General features: G+C 39.8%; 1 protein-coding gene across 1 annotated transcript in view; it reads left to right on the forward strand.

Moving 5' to 3' along the window:
• GABRA5 (gamma-aminobutyric acid type A receptor subunit alpha5) overlaps nt 1–27678 on the forward strand; it is an 87959-nt gene that overhangs the window by 27710 nt on the left and 32571 nt on the right. The window contains exon 7 of the mRNA XM_017882416.1: nt 23847–23929. Coding sequence (XP_017737905.1) covers nt 23847–23929 — 83 coding nt within the window. The remainder of the gene's footprint in view (nt 1–23846; nt 23930–27678) is intronic.

Genomic DNA, 27678 nt, shown 5'->3' on the forward strand with positions numbered 1-27678 from the left:
TAGACCAGGATGGTCTCGATCTCCTGACCTCGTGATCCGCCCGTCTCGGCCTCCCAAAGTGCTGGGATTACAGGCTTGAGCCACCGCGCCCGGCCGGCAATTATATTTTAATCTCCTAGAGCCACTGTCTTTTTTTTTTCTTTTGTTTTGGTTGGTTGGTTTTGGTGTTTTCCCTTTTCCAATGCAGTAAAGCTAGCTGCGGAGTCTGTTCCGTTCTTATTGGAAAACGGCTAGTAAATACGCATATTCCTTGAATGGCCTCTTGGGGGCAGCATTGTCACATTTTGGCTTCATGATTGGTATCAAATAGCATAATAGGTAACTTGGATACATATATATCTGGAAGTTTTGAACTAGACACTGAGATGTGTTTGTATATATATACAAGCATGCATAGCTATACATTGTCAAGTTCAAAGTGTCAAGTTCAAAGCTTCTTTCATGAAACCAGATGTATTGGCTGACTTGCAATTTTTAAGGTAACACATTTTATATTGGCAAGAATCAAAATGTGATTTAAAAATTTGTAAAACATAGAAAATTACAAAGTGTGGAATATGGTTATGTTAACACCAAGACCAAAGAGAACTAATTTTAGTGTGTATCATGTTTATATGTCTCTGCGTATAGACATACATGAGTACATATGTGTATGCCTGTGTATGCGCACATAGTCTCCTATAGTTTTTGAGTGGCCTCATTCACTGAAAACTTTTGTGAATAGCTTTACAATTTAAAATACACAGCACTGAAAAATCATTTTCCCATGTCATTAAACATTGTTTTGAAACTTTGCGTTATAGCACATCCCATCATGTGGTTATACTGTGTTTATATGATTTCTGTAAAAAATTCATGATACATCTATTTTTTTTCTCTGTGAAAACATTCTGGTCCAAGCACCTACATATATCCTTTGAACAAATCCCAGGAACTGGACAAAACATAAATTTTTGATATTAATACAAATTTTCAAACTGTTCTCTAGAAAAATAGTACCAGTTTCATTTCCATCAACAGTGAGAGTAGAGACCATCTATTACTTCCTCTCTGGCACCTTATATATAAAAATGAAAACGGGCCGCGCGCAGTGGCTCACGCCTGTAATCCCAGCACTTTGGGAGGCCGAGACAGGCGGATCACGAGGTCAGGAGATCGAGACCATCCTGGCTAACACGGTGAAACCCCGTCTCTACTAAAATACAAAAAACTAGCCAGGCGACGAGGCGGGCGCCTGTAGTCCCAGCTACTCGGGAGGCTGAGGCAGGAGAATGGCGTGAACCTGGGAGGCGGAGCTTGCAGTGAGCTGAGATTGCGCCACTGCACTCCAGCCCCGGGAAAGAGTGAGACTCCGTCTCAAAAAAAAAAAAAGAAAGAAAAGAAAATGAAGTTTCTGCCTATTTTGCTACATGAGATCCAATTAGCCAGTCCATTAAAAACCATACATAACATTTACTCATCTCAAGATTTGTAGTCACTTCAATTTTTTTTTTTTTTTTTTTTTTTTTTTTTTTTTTGCTTTGGGACATGCACAGAGCTCCCTTGTTCTGACTTAATTTGAAATGAGCCTTGTTCCCAAGATTCGAGACATGGAGCCTGCCTGGGACACCACTGCCCTTTCCTCTGTCTAGTCCCTCTGAGCTCCCCGTAGGCACACACCCACACCCTCCCTCATGTCTTCAGTCACTGAACACAGAGACTTTGCACCAGCCTGCTGTGGAGGCAGGCAGTGGGGCCAGGGGGTGGCACGTTGGGCACACTGCCTTTGACTTCCCAGCTGATGTTCTGTGTTCCCTGCAGAGCGTCTTTTGGACATATATGTCTCAATCATGTATGACATGTATGACACACATATCCTGTGTAATTCCATATATTCCATGTCATTCCAGCACTGGGCACTCAGGAGGAACTTATGTGTGCTTGTGAATGAATGAACCATAATGGAATGAATGAGGTCTCCTTTTCCTAAATGAGGCCATCTCACCACCCAGACCCTAGTATGAGGGACTTGGAGAGAGATCCAGAGAATGTCTGGTTCACAGACATGTTCTGTGCTTAGGTTTCTGCCACTTTAATAAAGAGTCAGATTTATTTTTGCTAAAATTGTACTTGCAGCATACAAATAAGGACATTTCAACACACATTTCTTGCATGTTTGGTTTGAAAACGTGAGCAGGCACACCCCGGGCCTGTTGAGAAGGCCATCAGTCTGCAGCCACTGCAGGCAGTTCCGTCTGGCCAGGCCATGCTTTGGACTGTCGGGCACACATCTCACACAGGACCACATCACCCTTTGCAAATGGACCATCTCCAGCACATATGTGCTTTCTTAGGTCCTGACCCCACAAAGGCTGCAGACATCCTCGTCCTCGTGAGAGAGGAACCTGAACTTCAGAAATATAAACCCATTTAAACTGCATAACACCTTAACATTTGGTAGTATCTTTATCCCCCTTCACAGCTGAGATAAATGAAACAGGTAGAATGAACGCATGGTAATTAACCCGTCGATAATGTCCAAATGCCAAACCTCCTGGCCTCTCCCTATTTTCTTAGATAGATTATATATCAAGCATGCAACAGGAAGCTATGCGCGCTCTTCAGCCACGGGGATTGAAAATAATGTCCACGAGGTGGCGCCGTGGCCTCGTGCATCGAGGGGAAGACTGGCAGGAGGGCGTTCTAGGGCCCCGTTAAAGCCCCGGATTCCCGGAAGCACGTCCAGGGAAGACAAAGTGCTGTTCGTCTGCAGAGCGTTCCCGAGCTGCTTGGCGGGTCTGCGCGGCCTTGAAGTTGCTCAGAGCCAGGGAGCCTGCGCTCAGCCCCAGGTCCTCCCTAGTGTGCAGCCGGCCTGCACCTCTACCGCGCTTCCGGACCCCAGAGCCCCGAGTCCGGGCCGCAGCGCTGCTGCAGGCATCCGTCCCCTCCCGGCCAGCGGGGAAAGGTGAGGCCCGTGACCCGCTCTGCGCATTTCAGCTCTGACGGTGGGCCCCGCAGCAGGCCGAAACTGCTGGTCTCATCTCCTGCACGCTCTCCGTGTGGCCTTGGGCTCACATGCCCCATAAACGCCGGCCAAGCGCACCGGGTGGTGGAAAGTTCGGAGCAGCCACCGCCTGGCAGGAGTGAGGCTGATGCAACTGGGATTTCCATGTTTACCCTGAGAATAGTTAGGCGTTTGCCCCATGCTGCTGGAGAAGGGAAGACTTGGCAGAGGCCTCCGTGCCCAAAGTGTTTCCCGGTTGGCCCGGAATCCGGCGTTGTTCTGGTCTTCCCTCCTATCATTTGCGCTGTCTGAAACGGTGACTAGACGTTTATCACCCTTTAAAATTAAAGTCGAAAAGCATTAATAATCCGGGTCCCCCATCGTGCCAGCCACATTCCCAGCAGTGGGTAGCCGGCTGTGAACGGTGGCTTCCGCGCTGGCGGGCAGTGTGGACAGCGCAGTGGGCTACCCAGCCCCGGGGAAATGCAGCCCCGTGGCAGCCCCAGGCGCCCTTCTCCGCCCTGCCCAGCCCGCGGCCCCGGGGCCCCGCAGTGGAGGGTCGCCTTCCCCGGCCGCGCGCACGTGACCTGCGAGTCCAAGGACACAGGGAGGATTTAAAAGATTTCGAGGCAAGTTAGAGCATTTATGCTACAATCTTTTAACGGAGGCGATTTTTCTAGAGCATTTTAGAAGTTTGAATGAGTCCCAGCTACTCAGGGGGGGCTGAGGCAGGAGCATCGATTAAACCCGGGAGGCAGAGCTTACAGTGAGCCGAGCTGACGCCCCTGCACTCCAGGCTGGGCGACACAGCGAGGCTCCATCTCAAAACAAAGAAAAAAAAAAAAAAAAAAAAAAAAAAAAGAAAAGAAAAGAAAAAGAAAATGCAAGTGAAAAGAGTTTTTTCACAGCATCCAGTCCAGAGATATTCATGTAGCCCCTGCTGGCCATGCTGGGTACAGTCTCCCTGAGAGCTGGACCAGCCTCCCCCTGCCTCCATGCACAATGGCCCGGATCCCCTTCCACCCTTCCCTGTACCCTGTGGTCACACATTCTTCCTCCCGGTTATCAGTGCCCGTTGCTCCCACCCTTCAGTCATTCCCCAGCCTCAAGTTGTCCTAGAACCAGGCACCCTCTGAGCACTCCTTTGCCCTACGTCATACAGAGTTTTCAATGATTTGGAATGTTTTTTCTTCCTTTTTAAGGGCTCTGAAGTGTCTCTGTGTAAGTGTGTTCATGTTGTCTCCAAAGAAACAAACATTTATTGGTGTCTCTGCAAGGTAGCCAAAAATAGCTTTACAGGCCGGGCGCGGTGACTCACGCCTGTAATCCCAGCGCTTTGGGAGGCCGAGGCGGGTGGATCACGAGGTCAGGAGATCGAGACCATCCTGGCTAACACGGTGAAACCCCGTCTCTACTAAAATACAAAAAACTAGCCGGGCGAGGTGGCGGGCGCCTGTAGTCCCAGCTACTCGGGAGGCCGAGGCAGGAGAATGGCGTGAACCCACGAGTCAGAGCTTGCAGTGTACTGAGATCCAGCCACTGCACTCCAGCCTGGGTGACAGAGCGAGACTCGGTCTCAAAAAAAAAAAAAAAAAATCGCTTTACAAAAGAGGTGTATGAAATAGGACATAATTCCTCTCAGAAATTCAAATGTTTTAACCCTGCTTTAAAATCTCGCTGACCAGCAATCACGATGTAATTGGAGTAGATTTCCTCATGGTCTGTGTCAGTCTCTCTCTCCCATCATATGTCAGATTTGTCAGGCCAGCAACCCAGTGGGTTTTAATTAATTAAATGAAAATTAATTGGATATGACTATGGACTGCAATTTTTTTTTCCAGGGGAAGAACAAATAATGTTTACTAGAAATAAACAATCACAAGACTTTATCCATCTTTTGAATTAACCAGGTCCGTGTGTTAGGCAATTACTACTTTGCAATGATTTTTATTATTTCAATTTATAGTACTCCAAAATAGTAGTTGGTAGGTCTGTTTTTACAATGAGAACTGCTAGTGCGATTATACACACTGGCCTAAAGATGTTGAGAGAGTATATGAAGGAAAAAAGAAATTGCTGTAGTAATGAGTGTGAATTAAACATCAGAAGGACGCTAATATACCACCTGGTTAACCCAGTCATCACCAAGTTGGCCAAAAGTGATACAGCAAGTACCTCTATCACTGCTCCATTTCCTCAGGTGATTTATTTTTCTTTATGTTTTCAAAAAGTTTTATTATGTGAATTTAAGCAGTGTAAATTAATATGTAGAGAAAAAAATCTCTACACCTGAGAGATGTAGAGATGTAGATTTTTACATCTCTAGATGTAAACACATTTACAACACACCCCTTATGACGGCACCTACTGACAGAGTTCCCTTCACTGCCATTATCATAGCGAATACATGAGCGTGAATTTTAACCAGCCAAAGCAGCTACGTGACATGCCTTTGTTGCTTCCAGATTCTTAAGTACTAACCTCTCAGTTGTCAGAACGTGACTGCATTTGGAGATGGGGTTTGAAAGAGGTAATTAAATGAATATGAGGTCATTAGGAAGGGCCCTTATCCAATATGACTGGATTCTTATACAATGAGGAGAATATTAGGACACAGGCACACACAGAAGGAAGACCACGCGAGGACACAGGGAGAGGACAGCCATCTGCAAGCCAAGCACAGAGGCCTCAGAAGCAACCATCCCTGCCGACACCTTGATCTCAGATTTCTACCTCCAGAATGTGGGAAAATACGTCTGTAGTTTAAGCCACCCAGCCTGTGGTACTTTGTCATGGCAGCCCCAGCAGAGTACTACAGAAGCAATGAGAAGCTCCGGCGCTGCGCAAATGAAGAGCCCTGACTCGGTGGATACGCTGCACCAGCTTCACCCTCAAGGTGTCAATCCATTTCGTTACAAACTCAACAGGAGTACAAGTTCCCCCTTGATAACACTTAGAGTTTCAAGATTCAAATGTCTTTCAGTCTTAGAGAGGGTGGAACAAGATGCCTCTCATTACTTTCCCTGTTACATGTCAGCTCCTCCATCGCAAGTCTCTGATTCTTTGCCACACTGACTTAAAAGAAGTAGACCAGTCAACATCACTTGTCAAACATCCCCTGTGTCCCAGGGATGCAGCTGGCCCACGGAGGAGCTTTTTAGTGCCCATTTTATCACACTGTTTTCTAAAAAAAAATGCATCTCTTCCAAGATCATGACACTTGGACACTGGTAACCCTGAGCTCAATAATTTAAACGATGGCAAGAACAACCTGAAACATTTCCTCATTCACAGAAACTCCGGATGGTCCCAGAATATTTGCCTGGCCACTTAGGGGGAATGAGAAACTGACATAAAATGAGTTGCCATGGTAGAAAATAGAGCATTTTTAAATGTGCAGTGGAAAGAAGAGATTTGGGGTCAGATCACTTTAATAGAAATTGAGAAGAACGCTACTGATTGGCAGATAGGTGGAAAACTGCTGTCAAGTCTCCAAGTATGGAAAAACGAATCCTCTGCTCAGTGATTCAAGGCCCATGGGAAACTTAACCCAAATATTTGCACCGTGGAGGATGCTGTACAGCTGTGCTGGTGAGGCTACCCTCAGGTGGGCTTCTGAGTGTCACTTTATACATCAAATTTCTATCCACCCACCCATACGCTTCAACAAGCACCCTTTCTCTCCACTCCCCAGAGGGAGATGTGGTGTCATCATTTGAAAGAGTCTGGGTTGTTAAAACAAAGTGCTTCAATGGCATTATAAATATCAGCTCATATTAGTCATTCATTATCAGAGGCATTCAGAATTGTGGAAGAGGAGATCCAGGGATTGAAAGCTGCAACACCTGTAGGGTGGAAGACTGGCACCTGTGGGCAGGGACCCTGTGGGCCTTCACATCCCCAGTCAGCATTCCCTCTGACCTGCCTGTAAGCCCAACAAGCTATGGGCTTTCTCGTTTCCATTTCATTTACCCAGTCTTTATTTCCTTTTATCAGTTACCTTTGGGCTTAGCGTGCTCTTTTATTTTTCTAGTTCCTTAATGTGTAAAGTTCAGTTATCAGTTGAAATCTTTTTTCTTTTTTAATGTAGGCATTCAGAGCTATAAATTTGACTCCAAGCACTGCTTTTGCTATAAATTTGACTCCAAGCACTGCTTTTCCCATAAGTATTGATAACTTGGGTTTTTGTTTTCATTTATCTCAACATTTTTTTCTTTTTTTAGGGACAGGGTGGCATCATAGCTCACTGCAGCCTGAACTCCTGGGCTCAAGTGATCCTCCCACCTCAGCCTTCCAAGTAGTTAGGCACATGCCACCATGCCCAGCTAATTTATTTTTATTTTTGTAGAGACAGGGTCTTGCTATATTGCCCAGGCTTGTTAGGAACTGCTGGTTTCAAGCAATTCTCCTGCCTTGGCTTCTTAAAGTGCTGGGATTACAGGTGGGAGCCACCATTCCTGGCCTCAAAAGTTTTTAAATTTCTCTTATAATGTATTATTTGACCCATTTGTTATTTAGAAATGTGTTTAATTTCCACGTATTTGTGAATGTTTCAATTTTCCTTCTGTTACTGATTTCTAGTTTCATTACATTTGGTCAGAAGAGATACTTTGTATGATTTTAGATTTTTTAAGTATGAGATTTGTTCTGTAGTTGAACAGATTGTCTATCCTGGGCATGCTCCCTGTGTGCTTGAGAAGAATGTGTATTCTGCTTTTGTTGGATGGAGTGTTCTATATATGCCTGTTAAGTCCTGTTGGTTTATAGTATAGTCAAAACTTGTCAATGTTCTTTCTAGATATTCTACTCATTATTGAAAATGGGATATTGAGGTCTCCAACTGATATTGCAGAATAGTGTATTTTTATTTGAAGTCTGTTAGTTTTGTCTGATATATTTTTGAGTTTCCATTTTGAGTTTCATTTATGTTTATAATTTCTCTATATTTTGATGAATAGAGCCACTTTTTATCATGTAATATCTTTGTCTTTTGCAACAAATTTTGTCTTAAAGTTCTCTTTGGTTTTGATTTCAATGGAATGCCTTTTTCATCCTTTCACTTTTGACTTTTTTATGGTTTGGAACTAAAATAAGTCTCTTGTACATGATAAAGAATTATTTTATATATCTGTATTGATTCTGCTAATACCTGCCTTTTAATTGAAGTATTTAGTCCATTTACATTTAATATAATTGCTGAAAGCAAGGACTGTCTACTTTTTTCTATTTGCTTTCTATATTTCTTATTCATTTCTTGTTCTACAATTCTTCCATTTCTTCCTTCTTTTTTGTTTGTTTTTTTAGTGTACCACTTTAATTTGCATCTAATTTTTTTACTGATATTTTAAAATTTTTCACTTAGTGCTTACCCTGCAGAATAAAATTAACATCTAAATTTATAACAATATAGTTTGGGTTAAAACCAACTTAGTTTCAGACATATATAAAAAACTTTGCTCCAATAGCTCTGTCCTCCCATTGTTATTGTCATAACTTGTATCTTTTCACATAGTTTGTATAACATAGATTTGTAATTGTATATTAACATAGATTTACAATTATTATTTTACACATTTGTATTTAAAATCATATTGGATAAAAATGGGTTACAAATCAAAAATATCATCACACTGATTTTATATTTATCTATGTCATTACCGTTACTGCTGTTCTTGATATGGTTTTGAGTTATCCTCTTGTGTCCTTTTATCTCTGCCTAAAGGATTCCTTTGGCATTTATTATATGGCAAGTCTTATAGCAACAAACTCCCTCAGTTTTTAAAGAATGTATTTTTAAAAGAATTTCATTTTGGAGCAGTTTTAGGTTTACAGACAAATTAAGAATATGGTACAGAGATTTTCCATAAACCCCTGTCCCCACATATGCATAGTTTCCCTCCTTATACATCCCCAACCAGAGTGGCACATATGTTAAAATTGATGAACCTAAATTGACACATCATTATTACCCAAAGTCCCTACTTTATTTACATTAGGGTTCACTCTTGGTGGTGTACGTTCTGTGTGTTCAGACAAAATTATAATGACATGTACTCACCATTATGATATCACGGAGTATTTTTGCTGCTCTAAACATCCTCTGTGCTCCGCTTATTTTTATCCCTCCCTCCCCTGAACCCCTGACAAATACTGACCTTTTTTACTCTCTTTTTTAGTTTTGCCTTTTCCCAGAATGTCAAATAGTTAGAATCATACTGTGTGTCATATTTTCAAACTGGCTCACTTCACTTAGTAAAATGCATTTAAGTTTCCTTGGCATAACTCTGCATTATTTGCATATACTCTAGTTTATCCATTCATCTATGGAAGGACATCTTGATTGCTTCTGAGTTTTGGTAGTTATGAATAACGCTGGTATAAACATTCTTGTGAAGGCTTTTGTGTAGACATAAGTTTTCAATTTCTTTGGGTAAATACCAAGAGCACAATTGCTAGATCATACAGTACGGGTTTGTTTAGTTTTGTAAGAAGTTGCCAAGCTGCCTTCCAAAGTGGCTGAGACAATTTGCATTCACGTCAGCAGTTAATGAGCAAGTTTCTCTTGCTCCACATCCTCTCCAGTGTTTGCTATTGTCAGTGTTCTGGATTTTGGCCATTTTAGTAGATGTGTAGTGATATCTCAATGTTGCTTTAATTTGTATTTTTCTGATGACATATGTCTTGGAGCATCTTTTCATATGCTTATTTGTCATCTGTATCTTTTTTAGTAAGATGTTTGTTAAGGTCTTTTATCATTTTTTAATTGGGTTATTTGTTTTCTGATGATTGAGTTTTATGAGTTCTTTGAATATTTTGGATAACAGCCCTTTGTCGTATATGCAAATACTTTCTCCTACTGTCTGACTTGTCTTTTCATTCTCTTCACAGTGTCTTTCACAGAACAGAAACGTTTAATTTGAATGAAGTTCGACTTATGAATTCTTACTTTCACAGATTGTGCTTTTGGTATCTTACCTAAAAAGTCATTACCAACCCCAAAGTCATTAGATTTTCTCTTATGTTATAGGAGTTTTATAGTTTTGCATTTACCATTGAGATCTGTGATCCATTTTGAGTTGATTCTTGTGAAGGGTGTAGCGTTAGTGTCTAGAGTCATCTTCATACACGTGCATGCCCATTTGGTCCAGCACTTGTTGAAAAGACTGTCTTGTCTTCAATGTATGGTCTTTTGCTCCTTTGTCAAATATCAGTTGACTGTATTTTTGGGTGTCTATTTCTGGACTCTCTTCTATTTATCTGGTTATCTGTTCTTTCACCACTTCTACACTGTCTTGATTACTATACCTTTATAAGTCTTGAATTGGGTGGTGTCGGTCCTCTGACTTTGTTCTTTTCCCTCAATATCATTATGGGTATTCTGGATCTTTTGCCTCTCCATATCAATATTAGAATCAGTTTGTTAATATCCACAAAACAACGTGCTTGAATTTTGATTGGCATTGCATAGCATCTGTAGATCGAGTTGAGAGGAACTGAAATCTTGACAATATTGAGTCTTCCTATGAATGAACATGGAATTTCTCTCCATTTAGTTCTTTAATTTATTTATCAGAGTTTTCTTGTTTTTCTCCTAAATATTATATATCAATTTTGTTAGATTTATACCTAAAGATTTCACTTTGGGGTGCTAATGTAAGTTGTATTGTGTCTTTAAAATTTCATTTGTTCATTGCTGATATATAATAAAATAATCGACTTACATCCATTGACCTTGTATCTGCAAGCTTACTCTATTCATGTATTAGTTCCAGGACTTTTCTGTTGTTGATTTTTTCAGATTTTCTTTTTTCTTTTCTTTTCTTTTTTTTTTTTTTTTTTTGAGACGAAGTCTCGCTGTGTCGCCTAGGCTAGAGTGCAGCGGGGAGATCTCGGCTTACTGCAACCTCCACCTCCCAGGTTCATGGCATTCTCCTGCTTCAGCCTCCTGAGTGGCTAGTAGCTGGGACTACAGGCGCCCGCCACCACACCCGGCTAATTTTTTGTATTTTTAGTAGAGATGAGGTTTCACTCTGTTAGCCAGAATGGTCTCGATCTCCTGACCTTGTGAGCCGCCCCCCTTGCCCCCCAAAGTACTGGGATTACAGGCGTGAGCCAATGCGCCCGGCCCTCTTTCAGATTTTCTACATAGACGAGCATGTCATCTGTGCTCAAGGGCAATTTTGTTTCTTTTTTTCCTTAATCTACATAACTTTTACTTCCTTTACTTGTCTTATTACATTAGATAGAACTTTCAGTATAATATGGAAAGGGTAGTGAAAAGGTAGTTTATTGCCTTGTTTCTGATCTTAGTGAGAAAGCTTTTAATTTCTCACTATTAAGTATGATGTTAGCTGTAGGTTTATGGTAGATTTAAAAAAAATCAAGTTGAGGAAGTCCCCCTATGTTCCCAGTTTACTGAAAGTTTTATCATGAACAGGTATTCGATTTTGTTAAATGCTTTTCTGCATCTATTAATATGAACATGTGATTCTTCTTGTTTGGTCTGTTGATGTAATGGATTAATTGATTTTTGTTTTTTTAAAACCTTCATATGAGGTTCAGGGGTACATGTGCAGGTTTGTTGTATAGATAAACTGTGTCACAGTGGTTTGTTTACAGATTATTTTGTCACCCTGGTATTAAGCCTAGTAGCCAACAGTTATTTTTCCTGATCCTATCCCTCGTCCCACCCTCCACCCTCAAGTAGGCCCCAGTGTCTGCTGTTCCCCTCATTGCATCCATGTGTTCTCATCATTTAGCTCCCACTTGTAGTGAGAACATGAACATGTGGTATTTGGTTTTCTGTTGCTGTGTCAGTTTGCTAAGGATAATGGCCTCCAGCTCCATCCATGTCCCCACAGAGGACACGATCTTCTTTTCGTCACTGCATAGTATTCCATGGTGTATATGTACCACATTTTCTTCATCCATTCTAACTTTGATGGGCATTTAGGTTGGTTCCATGTCTTTGTATTGTGAATCATGCTGTAATGAATGTAAGTGTGCATGTGTCTTTATAATAGACTGGTTTACATTCCTCTGAGTATATACTCAGTAACAGAATTGCTGGGTCAATTATATTTCTGCCTCTAGGTCTTTGAGGAATTACCCCACTGCTTTCCACAATGGTTGAACTAATTTACACTCCCACCAACAGTGTATCAGCGTGCCCCTTTCTCCACAACCTCACCAGCATCTGTTATTTTTTGACCTTTTAGTAATAGCCATTTGACTGGTGTGAGATGGTATCTCATTGTGGTTTTGATTTGCATTTCTCTAATGATCAGTAATATTTAGCTTTTTTTCATATACTCGTTGGCAACATGTATGTCTTCTTTTGAAAAGTGTCTGTTCACGTGCTTTGTCCACTTTTTAACAGGATGTTTTGTTTTTTTTTCTTGTAAATTTGTTTAAGTTCCTTATAGATTCTGGATATTAGACTTTTGTCAGATGCATATTAGACTTTTGCAGATATTTTCTCCCATTCTGTAGGTTGTCTGCCTGCTCTGTTGATAGTTCCCTTTGCTGTGCAGAAGCTCTTTAGTTCAATTAGATCCCATTTGTTCATTTTTGCTTTTTGTTGCAATTGCTTTTGGTGTCTTTGTCATGAAATTGTTGCCCATTCCTACGTCTAGAATGGTATTACCTAGGTTGTCTTCTAGGGTTTTTATAGTTTTGGGTTTTACTTTTAAGTCTTTAATCCATCTTTAGTATACTTTTAATTATATGGTGTAAAAAAGGGGTCCAATTTCAGTCTTCTGCATATGGCTAACCAGTTATCCCAGCACCATTTATAGGGAGTCCTTTCTCCATTGCTTATTTTTGTCAGTTTTATTGAAAATCAGATGGTTGTAGGTGTGTGGCCTTATTTCTGGGCTCTGTGTTCTGTTCCATTGATCTATGCATCTATTTTTGTACCAGTACCATGCTGTTTTGGTTACTGTACATCTGTAGTATAGTTTGAAGTTTGGTAGTATGATGTCTCCTGCTTTGTTCTTTTTGCTTAGTATTGCCTTGGCTAGTCAGGCTCTTTTTTGATTCTATATGAATTTTAAAATAGTTTTTCTAGTGCTGTGAAGAATGTCATTGGTTAGTTGATAGGAAATAGTGTTGAATCTGTAAACTGCTTTCAACAGTATGGCCATTTTAGTGATATCGATTCTTCCTATCCATGAGCGTGGAATGTTTTTCCATTTGTTTGTATTGTTTCTGATTTCTTTCAGCAGTGTTGTGTAGTTCTCATTGTAGAGATCTTTCACCTCCTGGGTGAGCTGTATTCCTAGGTATTTCATTTTTTTTGTGGTAATCATGAATGGGATTACATTCCTGATTTGGCTCTTGGCGTGACTGTTCCTGATGTATAGGAATGCTACTGATTTTTTATGTTGATTTTGTATCCTGAAACTTTGTTAAAGTTATTTATCAGCTGAAGGTGCTTTTGGGCTAAGACTATGGGGTTTTCTAGATGTAGGATCATGTCATCTGCAAACAGGGATAGTTTGACTTCCTCTCTTCCTATTAGGATGTCCTTTATTTCTTTCCCTTGCCTGATTGCTCTGGCCAGGACTTCCAGTACTATATTGAAAAGGAGTAGTGAGAGAGGGCATTTTTGTCTTGTGCCAGTTTTCAAGGAGAATTCTGGCAGCTTTTGCCCATTCAGAATTATGTTGACTGTGGATTTGTCATAGATGGCTCTTATTATTTTAAGGTATGTTCCTTCAATACATAGTTTATTGAGAGCTTTTAACATGAAGGGTACATTAATTGATTTTGGAAAGCTCCCTCAGCAGCTATTTATCTGGAATATCATAATTTCTTCTTCATTTTGAAGGATCATTTTGTTAGAAATAGAATTCTTGGTTGACAAGTTTTTTTTTTTTTCAGCACATTTAGTATTTCCTCCCACTACCTCTGGGCTTCCATGGTTTCTGATAGAAATCACCTATTAATGTTACTTAGGATCCCTTGTGCATAAGTTGCTTCTATCTTGCTGCTCTAAAGAGTCCCTCTTCATCTTTGGCTTTTGAAAGCTTGATTATAATGCATCTCAGTCTGAATTTCTTAAACTTATACTACTGGAAGTTCATTGAGTTTCTTTTCCTTCATAAAATTTGGGACATTTTCAGCCATATTTTTTTTCAAATATTCTTTCTCTCCCTTTCTTCTTTTTCTCTTGTTCTGGAACTCCCATTATGCATAATTTAATACTGTTGATGATGTCTTGTTAAGTCTGTTAGACTCTGTTCATTTTTCTTCAATGTTTTCTTTCTGCTCCTCAGAATGGATAATTTCATTTGACTTATCTTCAAATTTGCTGAATCTTCATCTTTATTCTACCTGAACAATCCACTGTTGAAACCCTCTAGTGATTTATTTACTTCAGTTTTTTTTTTTTTTCATCTCCTGAAGTTTTTTGGTTCTTTTCATAACTTCTTTTATTTATATTCTCTATTTGTTGAGACATTTTCTCCAGGTTTCCTTTATTTTCTTATTTCTTGTTTCTTTTAGATCTTTGATATTTAAGACAGTTGATTTAACATGTTTTCTAGTAAGTCTAATGTCTGTGTGTTCTCAGAAACAGTTTTCATTCATTTATTTTTCCCTTTGAACAGGCCATTGTTTCTTTGATGTCTTTTATTTTTTTTCTTGAAAACAGGACATTTTGATTATTATAATGTGGTGACTCTGGATGTTATATTCTCCCATGTCCATAGTGGTTTTTTTTGTTTGTTTGTTTATGCCTGTTGTGATTATTGTTGGTTGCTTGGTTGGTTTGTTTTTGAGCTAATATTGTAAAATCTGTATTGTTTGTTCTAGGGGGCTACTCTTTCCTTAGTTCATTGGTCAACTAATGATTTGACAGACAAGACATATTTTTAATTCCTGAAACCAAAATTTAAAAACCAAAACAATTAAAGCCTCTCTCAGTCTTTGCAGATAGGGTCTGCGTGCATGTTGAAACACTCTTTCAGTGCCTAGCCAGATAGTTTACAACATTGCTATAACTTCACTTTCTTCTTGTGTGGAGTTTGAAGGTCAGCCAGACGTGAAAACTTTGGGTCTTTTTAGGTATTTTTTTAGTATGTGTCCAGCCCTGGGCATGCGCGTGACCGCTTAGATTTCCTGGTGTAAGTGGGAATTTTACAGCCCTTGTTCTTTATGTATACCTTTCCGCAGTCTCTTCTTTCCTAGCTTTATCATGAAATAAATGCTTTTATTTCTTAAAGTTAAACTTTGAATTTTATTTTGAGAAAGAAACTTTTTTGTGGATTTGTGCTGTTTCTCTTTTGTAGTATTATTAAAAAATCGTTCAGGCTTATGTGTATTTTCCTACATTTGATCTGTTAAGAAGATTTATTATGGGGTGTGTAGATGCACATAACAAATTAAACAAAAATATTTCCATTTCATGTCAATTGTTACAATGTCCTCCTGAGAAACATGAGTATTAGAAAAAAGCAACAGCTATGTTAATCAAAATAGATCAATATACTTTATATCTCTTTTGGATAAGAAATATGCTAACATCTCAAAATTATCAAACTTAATGCTGGTTTTCCCAACATAAATAGGAATTGCTGACATCTTATTTTCAGTGGCCAAAAAGGAATGAGACTCCTAATAGTGAAAAGCACAGTGAAAAGTTCTGGCCCAGTATAATTCTGGTGGTTGGTCTCGTGTATCTCCCTACTACATGCAGGGATACAAAAGAAATCCATTAGCCTTAAAATAATCCATGAAATCTGTAATTCAAACTCAAAGTAAGTTGCAGAATTTGGATCTATTTTTAAAAAGGAGACAGTCACTTTGTTGTCTCAATAGCAGATTTTTTTAAAGCAAGGAAGTCTACAGTCTATAAACCAACACGTGGATCATTTTAGTGTATTCTTATTTGAAAGTTTTACAATTTCAGTAATACATTAAGCTGATTTTTACAAGCTTGCCCTTCACTGAGTTTTAATTCTATTACGTATAAAATAGGTCACTGTACACTTTATTCTTCTAGCTCTCTGCTGCCTACTCCCCATTCTCGCCCCATAGCAGGACATGATGTCTCATCTATTTGTTATCACAGGCAAAACCCTGCTTTGGATTTGATGGGGTCAGGCTTAGTGCTAAGGTAAAGATCCCTTAGGAGATTGGTGAACCAGGACAATCACAATGGCCAGGCCCTGAAAGAAACTGGGTCTGCAGTTCTTGTGTGGATCAAACACAACTGCAGTGGATCTACAACTGTCACAGAATGGGACCAGTACACACGTCACAGTCAGAAAAAAAGGCGAGGGAATTGCTGAACCTGGCAGTGACCTTTGGGTTCCAACATACACTGTTCCTGACTTACCAACATTTCTGTTCCCAAAGTTCAGTTTTCATATAGTTGACTGAGCTTCAGAATCCTTTTTTTCTTGAAATATTGTAAGCTGAAGCTAGGTTCCTAGAAAATCAAGCAATGCCTAACTACAGGTATACAAATAACACATATGGTTCATCATGATACTGCATATAATAAAACAAATACATCGTGCATTCTGCTCCTTAATAAACAAGTTTGGAGTTATTTTTATGAGCACAGCAGTACGGGGAGAAAGGTCTAGCCAGGCAGGATTTAGGCATCAGGCAGGGCTCATGGGAAAATTTCTGAAGGAGAAACAGGCTACCTGTATTGCTAGCATCAGTAAATTATTAAATATATATGTACGTATGTATACATTTGTATGTATGCCTATGTATGCCAGTTCTTTTTAATTGAATATTTGGATCAGTTTCTCTTCGTTTGCTAATCTTGATTTGAGTCAGTTGTAGGGAAACAGGCCTATAATCCTTACAGCTGGGTTTCCTTTCCAAGACGTCCCACTCATAGCACACACTGTGCTCCCTGTGCATGATATGAATCTCCTCTTCTATCCTCGCTAAGGATGTGACTCAGTTGTAGAGTGAAAATTCACCAGCAGCATCCCTACTGGTGTGCTGAATAAGCCCTGCACAGATTTGCAGCTATGAGTACACCAGAGGCACCAGAGTCGGGCTGCAGCCCAGTAGAAGAATAGTGCCTACCATCATGCCAGCTGCAGAATGCCAAACCCTGTGTCTCCAAACCCTGCAGGCTTTCCGACGGCTACAGCTCTGGTGCACAGAAAGTTTTCTATATTAAGCATTGGTGTGTTTTTACAAGGCCTCTCGGGACTAGACAAAGATCATGATGAAATTAAGCCTTATTTCTTTTCTGTGACATCATTCTTTAGATACTGTGTCGATACTGAATTTCAAGGGTCCCTAAATAAATTCCCTATATTGCCTGAGAGTCACGGGTAGCATCTTCACAGGGAGGTCATGTTTCCAGTAATTCCAGCTGAGGCACAGCATGCTGTTCAGTAACCAACCCAGCTAGGACGCCTCGCATGAGACGTCTATTTCATTATCAAGGTCAGAATTTTCACTGCAGTGAACGTGGTGTCAGCTACTTACAAATTGGCTAATATTACTAAATTTATTTGTCAACTTTGTGAAAATGATTTCAAAATATGCATGGGCGGCTCTTTAGCACAATAACTGCTGGTCATTAGAGTTGTATGAGTTTCCTGCTGCTGCTTAACAAATTACTGCAAACTTAGTGGTTTTTCAGCACCAACTTATTCTCTCACAGCACTGGAGACCAGAAGTCTGCGATGGGTCTTGTGTGTCCAAACTCCAGCTGTGGGCAGGACGGCCTCTCTTCTAGCTTCTCTAGGGGACAATCTGTGTCCTTGCCTCTCCCAGCCTCTGGAGGGGCCAGATTCCTCGGTTTGTGGCCTTGCATCACTCTTGCTTCCGCTCCCGCCGTCAGAGTTCCTGCTCTGATTCTGACACTCCCATCTTCCTCTTCTGTGTGGCCTCGTGATGACGTTGATCCCACCCAGATAAACCAGGAAAACCTCCCATCTCTGAAGCTTTAACTTCACCACATCTGAAAAGTCCTTTGTGCTGTGAGGGAAACATTGGCAGGTAGGAAGGGTCAGGACATGCACATCTTTGGGTGCCACCATTTTGTCATAGCATCAATAGGAAACACAAGTTTTGGCTTAAAACACAACAAAGTTATTGTCTTGTAGTTCCAAAAAGGGTCCCAGGAGGCTACAGTCAAGCTGTTGGCGGGACTGCATTTCTTTCGGACGCTCTAGGGGTGAGGATGTTTCTTGCCTCTTCCGGTTTCTAGAGGACACTTGTATTATTAGACTCTTGGCCACTTTGCACTGGTCTCTGCTTCCTCATCACATGTCTTTCTCTGAATCTGACACTCTTGCTTCCCTCTTAGAAGGAGCCTTGTGATTATATTGGGCTCCCATGGAGAATCCAAGATTATCTCTCCATCCCAAGATCGTTCAATGAATCCCATCTGCAAAGCCTTTCTGCTGAATGAGGTAGCACACTCACAGGTTTGGGTTTTGTGCATTGGCACATAGACATATTTGCAGTGCCATAATTTTGCCTGCCACTGTCACACCTACTGCACCGATGCAGGATTTCCATGAGAATGAAAAAGGCTTCGATTTGAAGAAGATTTTAGTAGAATTTTGGAGACTTTCTTCAATCACCTCATTGTCATCGAACTGGTCATAGCCAAAGCCATTTTACCCTTTTTATACCTATCATTTATTTATTTCAGAGAATAAAAGAATTTTTTTTCTTTTTTTCACACAAGAAGACTGGACCAGAGATGTTAGGCAGTTTTACAAAGGTCACACAATTAGTTAATAGCAAAGCTACTCTAGAATTTGGCCGTTTTACCCATCATAAAGCACTCTTCAGCCATGAGCTGCTCCTAACCAAGCAGAGAGCTCTTTAGTGAGTTTAGGACCCTAAGCCCTCAATTACGATGATATAAATCCGAGTTGAAGCAATTATCTTAAATTATAAAAATGCCCGACTGCACATGGTGGCTGTTAATCCCAGCACTTTGGGAGGCCGAGGCGGGTGGATCACGACTTCAGGAGTTCGAGACTAACCTGGCCGACATGGTGAAAGCCCATCTCTACTAAAAATACAAACATTAGCTGAGTGTGGTTGCAGGCACCTGTAGTCCCGGCTACTCGGGAGGCTGAGGCAGAGAATAGCTTGAACCTGAGAGGTGGAGGTTGCAGTGAGCTGAGATCACGCCACTCTACTTCAGCCTGGGTGACAGAGCAAGACTCCATCTCAAAAAACAAACAAAACAAAACAAAAACAAGCAAGCAAGCAAACAAACAAAAAAAACCCTTCTTCTTATTCTAAAATCAAAATGCTCTTTAAAAATGGGACATTTGGCTGGGCGCGGTGGCTCAAGCCTGTAATCCCAGCACTTTGGGAAGGCCAGAGGGCGGATCACGAGGTCAGGAGATCCGAGACCATCACTGGTTTACACGGTGAACTCCCGTCTCTACTAAAAAATGACAAAAACTAGCCGGGCGAGGTGGCGGGCGCACTGTATCCCAGCTACTAGGAGGCTGAGGCAAGGAGAATGGCGTGAACCCCGGGGCGGAACTGCAGTGGAGCTTGAGAGCTGGCCCACTGCACTCCAGCCCTGGGCGATCAGAGCCGAACTCCATCCTTCAAAAAATAAATAAATAAAATAAATGAATAAATAAATAAATAAATATAAAATAAAAAAATAAAATGGAACATTATGCTTCAATAAGTGAATGCTTGAATGTCTTAACAGAAATTGGAAGTAAAACAGAAATTGGACCTTCGGAAAACTGGATTCCTGGGTCTTCCAGTAATTCAGTGAAGTCTTTCCACAGTCAAGTTTCTTAACCTTTTGGGCTTGATTTTCTTTATCTAAAAAGTGAGGGTTTCAAGCAGGTGACCTAGCTGTCTCTCTCACGCCATGACGGTCACCCACAGCACAGAGGCCTTGATCTTAGCTCTGTGTGGAGGCGGCTGGTTCCACATCAAGGCATTCCACATTTCAAGAGCCCCATGAATAGAAGGCTTTCTTTCACAGAGAGATCCTTTGTGAGTGTTATAAAAGCATAGGCCATTTTTGAAATGTTCAGAGGGATCGAAAATTTAAATTTATTTCCTGACTGAGGCTGAAACAGTTCTTATTGAGAGATTTATCTGAATAAAACATTCATGTGTTAGAGGAGAGAAACTATCATAGATGAAGTATACTTTCCTGAGGTTTAGAATTCTAATTCTAAGGAGCTGTATAAAATTGGGAGAAGTCACAAGGCTCTAATAATAGCATTTATTGAGATGGTAATGTAAAAAAAAAAAAAAAAAACTGTCATTTTTACTGGAATTATTTTTTCTTTAAAACTGGCCTTTTTTGTAGATCCAGCTAAATGCTGTCCACCTGTGTTTGTGTACCCTCACTGCCCCCACCCTTGCTGCGTGCACACACACATACACACACACACACACACACACACACATACACACACACACACACACACACACACACACACACACACACACACACACACACACACACACACACACACACACACACACACACACACGCTCCTGCAACACGCTAAAAGCCACCTCCTTGATGTACATTCCTTGTTAAAATGCCGTCTTTCAACATTGTCAGTGCAGTGATTTTCGGAAGGTGGGCAGTTCTCAGGGCCAAACAGCTAGAATGAAGCTCACCGTGGCAGAAAGAGTGGCTCTGGTCCCTTTATAAACACACGGTGTTGGCCAGGAAAGGAGGAGGAACGAATCAGGAGCTGGCAGAGTGCCTCATGGGGCGTTTGGGATGAGGTTTCCTTGGGGTCTGCTCTGAGAGTAGGGGCATGCAACAGAAACGTCAGGTCTGGTGCCTGCAGTGGCTTAGTGGATTGGAGCTGGACGCCAGCACAGAGCAAGGGGGCGGGGGTAACTCAGACACTCCAAGTTGTCAAGAACTCAGCCCATAGACTGGCTTCTAGGCAGCCACCAGACCCAGTGGGAAAGCGAGTGCCTGCCGGAGGCTGGCAGACATGTCTGTGTCTGGAGAGAAGACAACCATCTCCACATCCACCCTGACAATGGCATAGACTATGTGGGGTTGTTAGTATCGCTGTCGGGAGACTCAAAGAGTAGAGCTAGGGCTGCTGGTTGAGGTCTTCAGTAGCGCAGCTGGGCTAAGACAGTCGGGTCACTTGAAACGCCCTCCCCTCCACCCCACCTTAGACTGCTCCTGTGCGGGCCCCGCGTGCTCCTGTTAGAGACTAGGCCACAGGCCAGTGCAAAGCATACCTCTCATGATCAGAAGTGTTCTCTAAACTCCCGCAGTGCTGTTTCCTCGTGTGCTTATCTTCACATTTATTGCTATGTATCTAATCTTACAGCTTTGTATATGCTTCCTATTTCCTGACCAAAGTCTTCCTTCTTAAGGAAATTCTAGATATTTTGAGCTCATTGTGATTTTGTCCCCAAGAACACATCTGACTCCTTGAGATTCTCTGCTCCAGTAACTGCATCACTTGACAAATTGCTTGAATTTCCTCACCACCATATAAAGTAACCTGTTTTCCTTTGTGTTGGCTGAATACCATCCGTATAGGCATTTTTTTTAAAGTTCTAATTTTCCTAATTCCAATAGTTTTTTCTTTATTTACCTTATGAATTTCATAGTCTCTAATAACAGCCCTTTTTGATAATTTATGATTGAAGTGGTCAATTACAGGTTATTTATCAGGTAAAATAATATAAAAGTCCAGGAACAGCTAATTGAAAATTACACATGCAGACAGAAACACGCACATACGCATGCATGCTAGAATCAGATATTTAACCTTTCAATGTCATGATTATATAAAGATTTTGGTGATGGGGAAAGTATTTCTGCTCTAATTTTAGGTGTAAAGAAGACTGACTTTTATATACCAAGAATGAAAAGAAAATATATGTACATGTCAAAAAACTGAGGGCTAAATGAAGGTGAAATTGTAAGTGGGGTGGTAGATATTTATACTTTTCTTGTTATTCTAGGAATATGTGTGGAATATCACTTAAAAAATCCTCTCCCAGCCAGGTGCAGTGGCTCACACCTATAATCCCAGCACTTTGGGAAGCTGAGGCTGGCAGATCACCTGAGATCAGGAATTCGAGATCAACCTGGCCAACATGGTGAAACCATGATCTCTACTAAAAATACAAAATTTAACCAGGTGTGGTGTTGGGCGTCTGTAATCCCAGCTACTCAGGAGGCTGAGGCAGGAGAATTGCTTGAACCTGGGAAGTGGAGATTGTGGTGTGGCAAGATAGCCCCAGTGCACTCCAACCTGGGCAACAGAGCAAGACTCTGTCTCAAAAAAAAAAGAAAAAAAAAATCCTCTCCCTGCCTGAATGTGAGACGTTTGTGTTGTGTTCTAGGTCATCTAACACACAGGTCTCTGTGAGTCACTCTATCTTTAGGGAAACCGTCCGTCAAAAGTTTTGGCAACAGAAGATTTCCTATCTTTGATGGACACGGACCTTCCTTCCACTGACATGTATTTTAGTTTCATTCAGAGAATGTACACATTGACTACTCAGTCTGCAATTACCGTGTGAATCATGTGCCCAATTTAACAGCAAAAGGTTAATCTAGTTCACAGAAGGAAGTAGTAAAAGCAAAAATGGATGTTTACGTTTTGATTCTCACCCTAGGCTAATCAGGGATATTCAGTCTTACATAACAAGGAATGAACAATAGCACTAATGTAACCTTGAATTATTATTTGCTCTAAAAATAGAATTATAACATGCAGTCGAAGTTGAGCGTTTTTGTATCTCCATCTTTCATTGTATGTAATCTCATTTAGTTTAAATAATGGAAAGAAGAATTAAGGAATAGAAGATAGACTCATTAATAAAATTTAAAATCATCCCTAATTGGCAAAGGTGGTAGAGAAATGAAAGCACCACGGCGTGGCGGCTCTGGGAGTGCACTGGCTTCCTACAGAACAGAGCCCTGCCTATGCCGCGTGCGATGGTGCCTTTCAGGGACCTCTGCAGCCAGGGCCAGGCAGCCTGGGTGATTGTCACGGCTCCACCACTGAGCAGCTCTGCATTCTTGGCCCCGAACTCCTTAATATCCACACCTCACTTTTCTTCTTTGTAGACTGAGATGGTCATAGTGCCAGATCTCCCCGTGCTGTTAGGGTGAGATGAGTCAATGCAGGTAGAATCCCTCACAGGCTGCCTGGCACAGACATGCCAGCTCTTGTTACCATCACTATTATAGTTACCGGTGACAGTGGTAGTGCTCGGTGATATTAGAATTTGGAAGACTAGGCCTGGATTAAAAAATAATAAATCGGGTGTACCAGAAGATTGTTATTACGGATTCACTTACTATACAGTTTCATATTGGCCCATTACACAATGGTTATAGCCAGCTTCTGGTCAAAATTTGGGCGTGTAGGAAAACTCTGCGCTAAATGTACCACGTGAAGTTATAAGTGAAATAGTAGATATTTGTAATTTTATTAAACTTTTTCTGTATTTTCCCATATTCTACGAATATATGTGCATTTATTCTACATTTATATTTTTTGAGCTTATAAGCCATTTTAGAAAATGCATATGTTTTCAGTCCCGTCAAGGAAAGCTTTATGATAATGCTCAATAAGGGATAGGAAACAAAAAATAAATAACTTTTAAATGCATCTTAAATTGTTTTACAGGCAGTAATATATGTATAGACACACACCCTAAGCCACTGAACTGCTGAGTAGATTTGATTTAAGCCTTATTTCTGAATGATACTCACCTACAACACAAACTTATGTAATTTGGTGGGGTAGTTCAGATAATCTCATAAAAGACATTAAATTTTAAAAGTACTTAATATGGCTTTCTGGGACATGATGGTGGCTCAGTGAATGGCTAGAGTGAGAGAGTCATTGAAAGGTCTTGATCTTTTATTTTTCAGCTTGACCATCTCTGCCGAGTGCCCCATGCAGCTTGAGGACTTCCCGATGGATGCGCACGCTTGCCCTCTGAAATTTGGCAGCTGTAAGTTATTTTCACAAGTAAGAGCCTTGGACATATACTTTGGGTATCAATTCCACATTTATTCAGAAGAATTTAGGTTCTGCATATACATAAGCACAGTAGGATGCAGTCTGTTTAAGAAGCCTGGAGCGTGTTTTGCTCTCCCCAGAGTAGCGTTCTTGTTTGTAAAATGGGGTCATTAACACCTGCCACACATCACAGATGAGGGTAAACTATGACGATGCCAGTGACATCACTGAACAATCTGGGATGTGCCCCTCTGGGGGTGTTTCTCCTCAGATCTCCACCAGGCAGTTCTTTTTTGTTTTGGCATCTCAGATTACAGGTCACCTCATCAATGGTGACCAGTACCCAGTACCCAGCCAGTGATATTTTATATTGTGCTGTAATCATTGCTGTGTTGACTCACTTCTAGAATGTTTCATAAGAGTAACAGCCTCATCTGTCATGTTCATAGTCAGTGCTCACCCAGAACGCTCAGCATTTTAGGAAATTTGTGTTGCTTGAACAAATAAACAAATTCTCTGTATCACAATACTGTAGTTATATACTTACACAATTCTAATAGGACTTCCTGGATTCCAGCCATTCCAGACAGAGGAATTGACAGTTGAGACAGTTGAAAAGCTCTGTGTCTTATGGGAAAATGTAATCCATTTTCCTTACTGTGACAATTAGAATGTTTTAAAATATTATTGAAATATTTATTTCTTCAGATATTAAATTTTGTTACACTTATTGTTTCAGCATCATCCCCACATGTGAGATATTTGGAGCAGACTTGAAATTGATCTAGTTTCCATCTTTCTTTTTACTCTTCACTTGCGCACATGCTATATGAAGTTTTCACTTTGAAAGCACAGTGTTCTCGTTGAGATGAAGCATGAAAACTATGGGTTTGAATCCTGGCTATCCCACTTCTCTGCTGAGTAACTGTGGGCAAGTTAATTAGACTCTCTGAGCCTCTCTCCTCATTTGTAAAATAGATGAGAGCTGTTGTAATATGTTTGAAATTGGCAGAGTAACACCAGTTAAAGTGTTCAATAAATGACCATCATCATTACTATAAAAGTTCATTATATTTATGGCTTCTTGACAGGGTGCATGTCTCATCACTATAAATCATCTCTCTTTGAACATGTAATGCCTATGCAACTAAATTTTGTCTAATATTAATATTGCCACACTAGTTTCTTTAATTCTTGCCTGGGATATCTTCTATTCCTTTTTTTTTCTGTTTCCTGTTTCATTATATATCCAAGTTGAAAAGTTCTATGCCTTACTGGAAAATGTAATCCATTTTCCTTACTGTGAAAATTAGAATGTTTAAAAATATTTCTGAAATATTTATTTCTCAAAGTATTAATTTTTTTACACTTATTGTTTCAGTTATTTCTCCCTTCCTCTTTAAAAAGAAACATCACTTGTTGAAGAGACTATCTTTTCCTCATTTTTGTATTCTTGGTACTCTTGTCAAAGATCAGTTGACTGTGTATGCATGGATTGATTTCTGGACCTTCTATTTTGTTCCATTGGTCTCTATGTCTGTCTATGCCCATGCCATACTGTTTTAATTGCTGTAGCTTTGTAACATATTTGGGAATGCCTCCAGCTCTCTTTTTTTCCCAAGATTGTTTTGGATATTTGGGGATTTTTGTTATTTCATATGATTTTAAACATTGTTTTTTCTATTTCTGTAAAAAGTGCTGCTGGAATTTTGATGGGCATTATATTGAATCTACAGATCACTTGGGGAATGTGGACATTTTAATAACATTAAGTTTTTCATCCATGAAAGAGTGGTGTATTTCCATTTGTTTGTGTTTTCTTTAATTTATTTCGTCACTATTTTGTAGTTTTCAGTGTACAGATTTTTCAACTCCTTGGTTAAGTTCATTAATAAGTATTTTGTTCTATTTCATGCTATTTTAAGTGGGATTGTTTTTCTAATTTCTTGTTCAGATACTTCATTGTTAATATATAGAAATGGAAGTGATTTTTGATGTTTATTTTGTATTGTGCAACTTTAATGAATTTATTGACTAGTTCTAACAGTCTTTTGGTGGAGTTTTTAGGGTTTTCTGTATGTAAGATCATGTCATCTATAGATAGGGAGAGTTTCACTACTTCCTTTATGATTTGCATGTCTTTTAGTTCCTTTTTTTGTTGAATCGTCCTGGATAGGTTCTAAAGTATTATACTGAATAGAGGTGGTAATGGTGGGTGGGCATCTTTGCCTTGTCCTTGATGCTAGAGAAAAAGTTGTTAGTTTTTCACCATTGAGTATGCAATTCACTGTGGGATTTTCATATGTGGCATTTATCATATTGAGGTAATTTTTTGCTATTCCTTGTGTACCAAGAATTTTTATCATGAAAGGGTGTGAAATTTTGTCAAACACTTTTCTGCATCTACTGAGATGATCAAATGATTTTGTTCTTCATTCTCTTAATTGTATTACATTTTGTTCTTCATTCTCTTAATTGTAATGTATTACATTAATTGATTTTCTTGTGTTGGATCTTCTTTGCATCCCAGAGATAAATTCCGCTTGATATAAACCTCTTAATGTATTGTTGAATTCAGTTTGTTGATACTTTACTGAGGAGTTTGGCATCTATATTCATCAAGGACATTGGCCTCTTGTTTTCTTTTCTTGGAATATTTTTGCTTGTTTTTCATATAAAAGTAATGCAGGACTCATGAGTGTGAGTTTTGTTCCTCTTTAGTTGTTTTGAAGAGTTTGAGAAGGATTGGCATTAATTCTTCCTTAAATGTTTAGTAGAATTCACCAGTGAACTATCTGGTCCTGGGCTTTTCTTTGTTGGGAGGTTTTTGATTATAGATTCAACTTCCTTACTAGTTATTGATCTATTTAGACTTCCTATTTCTTCATGATTCAGTCTTAGTAGATAGTATGTATCGAGGAATTTACCCATTTCTTCTAGATTATCCATTTTATTGGCATATAATTGTTCATTGTTCTTTTACAAATCTTTTCATTTCTGTGGCATCAGTTGCAATGTCTCCTTTTATTTCTAATTTATTTATTTGACTTTTCTTTTTTTCTTAGTCTACATAAAAGTTTGTCAATTTTATTTTATTTTTCAAGGGACAAACTCTTTGCTGATTCTCTGATTCTTTTTTATTGTTTTTATAGTCCCTACTTCGTTTATTTCTGCTCTAATATTTATTATTTTCCTCCTCCTACTACATTCAGACTTGGTTTGTGCTTCATTTTCTAATTGCTTGAGGAGTTGTTTATAAATTTCCCTCTTGGTGCTGCTTTTCTTATATCCCAGAAGTTTTGATATGCTGCATTTTCAGTTTTTGTCTGTTTCAAGATATCTTCTAAGTTCCCCTTTGATTTCTTCTTTGGCCTATTAGTTGTACAAATGTGTGTTGTTAAATTTCCATGTATGTATGAATTTTCTAGTTTTTATTCTGCTGCTGATTTCTGGTTTCATTCCATTGTGGTAGGAAATTTCTGTCTTCTTAAATTTATTACATTTGTTTTGTGACATAAAATGTGAATGTTCTGTGTGTGCTTTAGAAGAATGTGTATTCTGCTGCAGTTAAAGTGTTTTGTGTATGTCTGGTGTTGTTCCAGCCCACTGTACCTCTTTGTTGATGTTCTGTCTGGTTTTTCTATCCATAACTGAGAGAGAGGTATTGAAATCTCCTACTATTATTGCACTGCTATTTCTCCCTTCAGTCCTGTCAATGTTCGCATTATATTTTCAGTTGTT

This window comes from Rhinopithecus bieti, unplaced genomic scaffold, assembly GCF_001698545.2.
Source record: "Rhinopithecus bieti isolate Rb0 unplaced genomic scaffold, ASM169854v2 scaffold_13247, whole genome shotgun sequence".
Lineage (NCBI taxonomy): Eukaryota > Metazoa > Chordata > Mammalia > Primates > Cercopithecidae > Rhinopithecus > Rhinopithecus bieti.